General features: G+C 37.5%; 2 protein-coding genes across 2 annotated transcripts; both read right to left on the reverse strand.

Annotated features, from left to right (window-relative positions):
- Positions 1 to 364: 364 nt before the first annotated feature.
- Positions 365 to 1,156, reverse strand: LOC125120895 (olfactory receptor 1J4-like). The gene has a single exon (XM_047769273.1). It carries the CDS (start codon positions 1,154 to 1,156, stop codon positions 365 to 367), a length of 792 nt encoding a protein of 263 aa, XP_047625229.1.
- Positions 1,157 to 8,472: 7,316 nt separating this feature from the next.
- On the reverse strand, positions 8,473 to 9,108 carry LOC125120896 (olfactory receptor 1J4-like). Its single transcript, XM_047769274.1, has one exon. The coding sequence runs from the start codon at positions 9,106 to 9,108 to the stop codon at positions 8,473 to 8,475; it is 636 nt and encodes a 211-aa protein (XP_047625230.1).
- Between the last annotated feature and the right edge of the window lie 316 nt (positions 9,109 to 9,424).

Raw genomic sequence — 9,424 nt, forward strand, 5'->3', positions numbered from 1 at the left:
AACACACATTGAATGTGTATACTGGGTAATGTCATATTTAATGTCTATTTTTTATATAATAATAATTCAACAATAAATATGACTAAAGGGAAAGAGATTGATCCAAAAACCACGACAATTTAAAGGATGATTTAGAACGTGCTAGATATATTGGTGTTCAACTTAAAATATATTAAGGCTTTTGGAACAAGGGCAGCAGGTGAAATAAGAATGTTGGTTAGGTTATTCTCACTTGGCAAAGAGGTTATTGTTTCTGAAAAGTATCCCCAGAGCCAATTTCATGTCTCTGTTTCTCAGGCTGTAGATGAAAGGGTTCAGCATGGGGGTGACCACTGTGTCCATCATGGAAGCAATGATGTCTTTGTCATGGGACTGGCCTGATGAGGAGGAAAAGTACACTTCCATAATTGTCCCACAGAATAGATACCACAGAGAGGTGGGAGCCATAGGAGGACAAGGCTTTGCAGATCCCTTTAGTAGAAGAGACCCTCATGACAGCGACACCAATGCGGCCATAAGATATTAGGATGAAACTCAAAAGATAAATGGGTACTGCAGCTCCTTCAGTGAATATGACCAGATCATTGAAATAGGTATCTGAGAAGGAGGGCTTAAGCAGTGTAGCAAGGTCACAGAAGAAGTGGGGGATGATGCTGTGAGTACAGAAGGACAGTTGAGCCAGGAGGAAAGTGTGGGTCAGGGTACTGGCACAGGAGAGTAGCCATGATTTAGCCAAGAAACATAGACACAATTCTTTCCTCATGATGATGCCATAGCATAGAGGGTGACAAATATCCACATAGCTATAATATGCTATCACTGCAAGAAGATTTTCAGTGCAAGCAAAAAAATATATCTGTGTCACATACCCTGCATAGGGAATGGATTGATCCTGAGTCTGCATGTTCATCAGCATTTTAGGGACAGTGACAGGTGAAAAGGAGATGTCCGTGAGGTCCATGTGACTAAGGAAGAAGTACATGCAGGTGGGGAAACAAGGGTCCAGCCTGATGATCAGGGTGATGAGCAGGTTCTCAAGCACTGTGGTCAGGTACATGCCCAGGAACAGAGCAAAGGACATGCCCTGCTGCTCTGGCTGGATGGGGAGCCCCAGGAGGAGGAACTTGGACATGATCCTCTGGTTCTCCCTCCTCATGTTGCTTTACTCTATTCTGGGAATAGAGAGAAGTCAGAAATTCCTGGAACTTAGAAGCACCATGCATAGCAGTTATCATTTGGTCACCAGTTTTCACAGAGTGACTATGTAAGTGTGAAGACAGGTCTCACCACATTGCACTCACACAGTGATACTTCATCCAGTCTGGTGAGAGGAACAAACTTGATATTTCTGAACACTGACACAATCATTTGGAGAAAGCATATGACTTCAATCAAACCCTTCAGTGGAAATAGATAATTGTTCATTCATTTTAAAGTGTAGCTATCATGATATACAGTAGGGAGAGAGTAATAACTAAGACACAATGTCTGCCATGGCTCTACTCTCAGATGGCTAATGTGCTTGTGTCTGTATTACACACATACACACACACACACACACCACTTCAAGTATTATTTGGAAGATTAATGTACCAAGTACAAACTAATGTGCTTAACACATACTTATTTTTATCATCAGAATGAGTATAACACATACCAAAGAAAAGAAAGAAGGAATGAAAGAAAGAAAGAGAGGAAGAAATAAAGGAAGGGAGTGAAAAAAAGTTGGAGGGAAGGGAGGGAGAGAGGAAATAAAAGACAAACATTAGGTTTCCTTCTGAGGTCTCACTCTCACATCCAGAAAACAATACATGACCAGATCGTGAATAATCCTTTAAGATTATTAGGTCCACAGAACTTGAATCACTGCTTTAAAAAAATTCCAATAAATAAACTCCTTCATATCTGTTATTGTCTCTCTCCCCTCTTCCATCACTATGGATTTAAAATGGCTCATTTACAAGCATACGTGCAAAGTGAGCGACAGGAGAATTTGCCCAAGGAGGTGACCACAACGTGAAGATGTTACAGGTGCTGTAGAACCATGGACCTATATCAGAATTCACAGTTGCCTGATTAACTAGACAAGGTTCCAAAATTGACCCCGCCTTGTTCCCCAGAATGAAAATGTTGAAATCAATAAATATGTATGAGGAACATTGGGAGAAAATCAGTAAACTTCAAACCATCTTGACCAAGTGCCCCCAATGTAGCATAAAATGACTTTTCTAGCTGTTTATCTAAAACTTAGAAAAAAGAACAGTCAGGCTGCATGGCTGTCTGACCAGGTCAAATGCTTACACATGTTTTCAAGGTCCTCACATGGGCCTCTCTGCTCTACAGCCATCCAAGGAAAGGAGAAGTAGATTGTGAGTATGTCATACACAGAAACAGACACTCAGCATGACACATAGTGACACAAACACAAAACACCCGTTCTTGTTTTTGGCCCTCTCCAACTTATACTCATCCTAGTCAGAAGTGTGAAGGTTTGTATGGATTCATACCAACTTACTTAAAACTTTACAAAGGAAATCTTTTGTCACACACAATTTAAAAAAACATGCAAACAAAAACCCATCTACACTGTTTGTGGGTATGTAACGTGATGCTGCCAATATGGAAAACAGTATGGAGAGTCCCCAAGACATTCAAAATAGAACTACTACAAGATACATTAATCACACTTCTGGGTGTACACAGAAAAGACAGGAATCAGGATCTCAGACATGCATGTACTCTTACATATCCACAGCAACTCTGTGCACAAAAGATAAGCTCTGGAAACAAGCCACATGTTCATCAAGAGATGAATGGATAAATGTAGCATATACATAAAATAGAATATCATTTTGGAAAAAAACTTGGAAATCCTGCCATTTATGCAAGAGGGATGAACCAGAACGAGGTTATGCTAAGTGAAATAAGCCAGTCCTACAAGGACAAATACTGCACAACTTCACTTTGAGAAACTAAGAGAAGAAGAGAATAAACAGCAATCACCAAGGGATATGGGGAAAGGAAATTGAGTGTTGTTATTTAATTAAAATCAAGTTTCAGTTGTGCAAGATGAATTGGTTCTAGAGACCTGACATACAGCATAATGCTTAGAGTCAAAAATACTATACTTCACACCTAAAAATTCCTTAAAATGGTAGATCTCATGTGCAGTTTTCTTACCACAAAAAAAGGACACAAGATACTTTGGGAGGAGAAAGATATGTTGAGGACCTTGATTGTGGTGGTAGCTTTACAAGTGTGTTCATATGTCCAAACATCTCAAAATTTTATACTTTAAATATATGCAGTTTTTTTCTGTATCAACTATACCTCATAAGCTATTTAAAAATAAAAAAAAAACACATCCAGTCGCCCATAAAACTCACAAACCATACACACTCACACACAAAAACTCCAATACACACACTGAGAACACCCTGTGTTCAAACCGAACACAAAAATAACACAAAAAGAAGCAACATGCACAGAGCAACTGAAGAGTACACACATGTATTGCATATTTCCAGCCTCCATGGTCTATTATTAGCACTATACAATAGGTCTTTCCACAAGGATGGAAATACTCCATAGCTGTGTTGTCCAATACAGCAGAACCAGTCTCCTGTGGCTACTGGAGACTGGAAATATAGCTAATACAACTTAGGAAACCACATATTAATTTCAGGCCATTTTATTTAATTTGAATATTATGGCCCCCTGAGCCTGGTGGCACCATGGAAGTCGGTGTGTGAATCAGCCACCAAAAATACATGGTTATATGAAAAATGTAAACACACAATTTCTCTACCTCTTCTTCTTCATCATCATATCAACATACCCATCTAGGCCAAGTGATGGTTCCCCACCTTGGTTTGATCTATGCTGGACCAGGCTACTACCTGAGGATTCATCTCATATGTCCCCATGGCCTGAGGATATTTTGCAATACTATGCCTTTTTATAAGAACAAGATCAATGAGGGTGATCTGAATTAACCAACAGGACTGAGACCCCAGGGAACACACCCTCAAGTTTCTGGTTAGAGAAGAAGCCAACTGAGTTAATTGCCCAATTTCTTGTGCCCCTCTTGAGATGGATGCAGTGCAGGGACCAAAGGGGATGAACTACAAGAGTCCCAGAAGATGTCTCTAATATCAGTGAAATATTGGTCTTATCTCTACCTGTTCATGAGGAGAAGGAGAGGTCACAAATACCCTTGAACTTTGAAGAAACTACAATGTAATCTGCCACTCCATTCATTGCATAAAGGAACAGAGTAGGACCAGCCCTTGAGATCCCATAGCACTGACCCTGAAGTGTGTTGGAGCTCACATCTCATCACCATCATTTATAACATCCATGTGAAACCACAAAAGACCCACAAAACCAAAGCTATCTTTCAGACAATGGATGAAAATTTTGGCATCACACTTCCTGATTAGAAATTATACTACAAACCTTTAGAAATCAGCACAGTATGTTACTGACATTAAAATACACATATAACAAATGGAAGAGAATATGGAGCCAGAAATAATTGCACACATATATGATCAACAGATCTTTGACAAGGGAACCAAAAACACACAATCGGGAAAGGTTAGTCTCTTCAATAAATGGTTCTGGGAAAACACAAAAGAAAGAAAGTGAATCTGCAACAGTGAAAACAAATGTCTGTGCCATCCCATCCTGGTGGCTAAAAATCTTTGCCATCTCCATTCGCAACAACACGGCTATAAGGGAGATATTAAAGTGCATCTCACAATTCACAGCCATGTTCCAACAACATGGATGGATCTAGAAGGTATTATGCTCTGTGAAATAAGGCAGAGAGATAATGGTAAATATCATGATACCTAATTCATACCTGGAGACTAAAAATCAAAACAAATCAACTAAACCAAATAAAATAGACTCATAAATACAGAGAAGAAACTAGTGGTTGTCAGAGGAAACAGTGTCTGGGTGAGAGGGATGAAATAGGTGATGTGGGTGAAGATGAACAAACCTCCAGTTATAAAATAAAGAAACCTTGGGATTTAATATATAGCATAAGGAATATGCTCAATAATACTGGTAGAAGCTTATGGGAATAGATATTTACTAGATTAATAATTGTGGTGATCATTTCATGATGTATTAAAATGTTAAATCACTACGTAATACACCTGACACTAACATAATATTGTTTGCAAACTAATTTTCGCACAGCGCCTGAATAGGGACTTGAACCCTCCACCCTCAGATTTAAGGTCTGATGCTCTACTCAGTGAGGTACACAGGCCCTGAAAATTTTATTTCAATAAAGAAGATAGTAAAGTTGCTTCATGCTAGAATACTCCACAAACTATTATTCATCATGCTGAAACATTTTATGTATATTTGGGTCCTAGGCTAAGGGCTTTACCTATATCTTAAATAATATCAAACATAAGCCTTACACTCCCAGATTTTTTCAAAAGTTGCACAGCTTCATTAAGAATTTGTGTTCTTTGGAATTCACTTTGTGGCTCAGCAGGTGATAATCCTGATTAGTATCCAGCAGGATGCAGGTTCGAACCCTGGCCTCACTCATTCATTTAAGAATCTGGTGTTGCCACAGGCTGCATTGTAGGCAGCTCAGATCCAGAGTTGCTGTGCCTGTGGTGTCAGCCAGCAGCTGCAGCTCTGATTCAACCCCTAGCCTGGGGACTTCCATATGCTACAGGTGCAGCCATCAAAAGGAAAAAAAAAATCCAGTTACTAGTGATTTTATCATTGTTCAATTGGTTAAGGCAGTTTTTGCCAGGTTCTCTACAATATCTTACTATTTTAACCTTTGTAATTAACTAGGTATCTTTTGGTAGATATTTTGAGACTATGTAACCACAACACTTTTCTTAATACAATTTTACCCGCTATATCTAATACCCATTGATGATTCATATATGGAAAAAACTATTGTAAATATGTGGGCCAAGTGGTGATTTTCTAATTTGATCATTTCCATTAGGGTTATTAGCTATATTATATGATAGACAGGGACTTCTCCTTACTCCATATTCACTTTTTTTTTTCACTGATATATTTATATCATCACAGACTCATGAATTCATACTATTCTCTGATTTGTAAGTAATTACTGATGTTATTAATTTTGAAGTTCTAATTATCCATATTTGGTCAATGGGAGCCCTTTCAAATGGTTTCCATATACCCTTGATTCAGCGAGCACTTTTAATTTTAAAAACCAGCAAAATTTCACTGGCCTTGTGTCCTGGCTCCAGACCTACTATCATCTCTTTTTCTAAGTCACTTTGGTTCCTGTTAGGAGACACTGATATTCAAAAATCAAATTTGGCATTACTTGTGTTTGTTGCTTATAAGGCTTCTAAGTAATTTCAGAAAATACAGCCAGGAAATATGTGTAAAATAAACACAGGGTATAGAAATTAGAAACAAGCAAACTAAAGGAATGGTTACCCATAAGAGATGGGTCAAGAGTGGGACAGAAAGAATGGGAGATGTGGACCAGACAGATGTTGATATATAATTTCAATCTGTTTATACACATTAGTAACCCATGAGTTCAAATTGTTAACTTCAATTCTAGTTTGACACTATAGAGTAGCCTCTCTTTTTCCATGTACATTGCACCTTTCCTGATTCAGGAGTCATTGTCTTGTCCAGGACAAGTTTACTTATTTACTAAATCTTTGAATACATGTAATTACAGAATCTTGAATTAAAACCACTGTTAATAGCAAACTAACTTCAGCTGAAAAAAAATGCATGCCGAAAAATGTGCTTACTTTTTTTTCATCATTGTGAAATTAGTTTACAGACAAAATTCAGTGTTCAATAACTTAATTACTTTTTCCCCCTTCAGTCTGATTATGGTATTAACTCAAAATATAGTTAGACTTATTTTTGTTTTATTCTGTTTGCTTTATTTTCCCCGACCTTCATATTTTTAGTAGTGAGAGCTAACACAGTCAAAACTATACAAATAAATATATGCATCTCTCCATCTTTTCTATCATATTCCCACCCCAACACCTGTCAGTAAACAGTCTCATTAGTTTCTATTTTTTTCCTTGTGTTTCTACTTGTTCAATGGGAAGATACATGTATATATTAATTTCCATTCTTTTTAACATAGGAAGTAGCATGCTATACATGCTCTTTTATGCACTGCTTTTTCCATTTAATAATATATCATAGAAAATCTTCCAAATTCATTCATAGGTATTTTTGTCATTATTTTTTCATAGCTGTGAAGCACTCAATTGCATTGAGATTCCATATTTCCCTTTTGAAGGCCTAGCATAAAATAGCAATGATGAATGTACCAAATGCCACCTAAATATACATTTACAGTGAATAAAATCTATGCTAACATGAAAAAAAAATAATAAAATAAAATGGTACACTTCAAGTTGGGTAGCACATTATAAAATAAATTTTTTATGAAAAATCAAGAGATAATCTATACATAAAGCATGGAAAGGAATAATAAAATAATGTATGATTAATAAGTTAATTAGGGGATATGGAATAACCAAATATATATTTATTTAAGCAAAAGTGATAAAGAGAAGCAAGTAGAAATATGAAATCAGATATCTCTATTAGAAAATGCATAGAAATGTGGAAAACATAAATTCAAATACATTATGATTATATGGGATGTTAATAGATCAAATTCTCCAGAAATACAATGATGTTCAACATACATGAAAAGAGTAAAACCTAACTTTACATACCTAGGAACAAACACTTTCCAGATATAAGGACATAAGAAAGTTTAAAGTGTTGGAAAAGAAACACATGTTAACACTAACTAAAAAAAGCTGGCATATTTAAAGTAATATCAGGGGAAGGAAATGAGAAGTGGGGTAGGAGCCATGGATAAAGAGAAATCTCCAACTATAAATGCAGTGGTGTGCTGTTGAATGAAAAAGAAAGGGCTCCCTATCATAGGAGAGCATTACTCTGTAGCATTTTCCAATTTCCATAATGTAATTTTGCCCTTAGTGGCTGATTTCAATCCACCAGCTTGCTGTCATTGACTGTGGACTTGAAAAGAGATGTTCACAATCAGCTTGAAGCCAATGCAAGCCAATTTCAGCACATCTAGCAGAGAAGCATCAGTCCACAGGAGCAGAACATGATGCTAAATTGGTGTGTTCTCAATAACATAGCACAAAAAAAAGCAAAAATTGACATATATAAAAGGAGAAAAAGACAAAAACCAAAATCATAATTATGTGACATATTTTGTATAGGGTATTTTCAGATACTTTATGAGAGATGAGAAAATAGAAATATTAACGATAAGCAATATTAAAAATGCAAGTAACAAACTGGACCTTATCAACATATTAAAAATATAAATGATGGCTGAATGCATATCAGAAGTTACAGAGTTTCCAAACTTGTGATAATTTTAGGAGGTATATCTCACTGTGCTCATGACTGCAATAAGAATTTTTAGTGATTATACTTCATAAAGTTAGCCCTATTGACAAATATCTCTAAGGCCTGTTTTCTGTCTATTTTCCTGAGGCTAGAGATGAAGGGGTTCAGCATGGGAGTAACTACTGCATACATGACAGAAGTGATTATGACATTGTCATAGGAGTCCCATGATGAGAAGAAAAAGTAAATAGTAGCAAGTGTCCCATAGTATAAAGACAACATGAAGATATGGGAGCCACAGGTGGAAAAAACTTTAAAGAGGCTCTTGGAGGAAGAGACCTTCATAACTGTGGTACCTATATGAATATACAAGCCCAAGATACTACTCAAAGGCAGGATGAAAAGGGTTCCTCTCACAGGAAAAATTGATAGCTCACCGAGGGATGTTTCTGAACATCTCAACTTCAGGAGGTCAGTGAGGTTACAGAAGAACTGGAAGGTGATACTGTCCATAGAGAAGAACAGATGGACCAAGAGAAGAGTGTGCAACAGGGCATGGATACAACAGAGGAACCAGGACACAGCTACTAAGGAGACATGCAATTCCTGCTTCATGATGGTGCTGTAGTAGAGAGGCTGACAAATGGTCACATACCTGTCACAAAACAATATTTTGAGAAGGAAATTGTGAAAACAATCAAAAACCATGAAAAAATATATCTGGGAAGTGCACCTCGCATAGGGGATAGATCATTGCTGAGTCTGCATGTTCACCTGCATCTTTGGAACCATGATAGATGAAAGGGAGGTATCTGTGAGGGCCAAGTTGCTGAGGAATAAGTACATGTGGGTAGGGATGTGAGGGTCCAGCCTGATAAGCAGGGTGATGAGCAGGTTCCCCAGCACTGTGGTCAGGTACATGCCCAGGAACAGGATAAAAACATGCCCTAATACTCTGGCCAGATGGGGGACCCCAGGAGGAGGAAATAGGACACATGTCTTGGGTTTTCCCTCCTCATGCTGT

Source organism: Phacochoerus africanus, chromosome 2 (assembly GCF_016906955.1).
Source record: "Phacochoerus africanus isolate WHEZ1 chromosome 2, ROS_Pafr_v1, whole genome shotgun sequence".
NCBI classification, from domain to species: domain Eukaryota; kingdom Metazoa; phylum Chordata; class Mammalia; order Artiodactyla; family Suidae; genus Phacochoerus; species Phacochoerus africanus.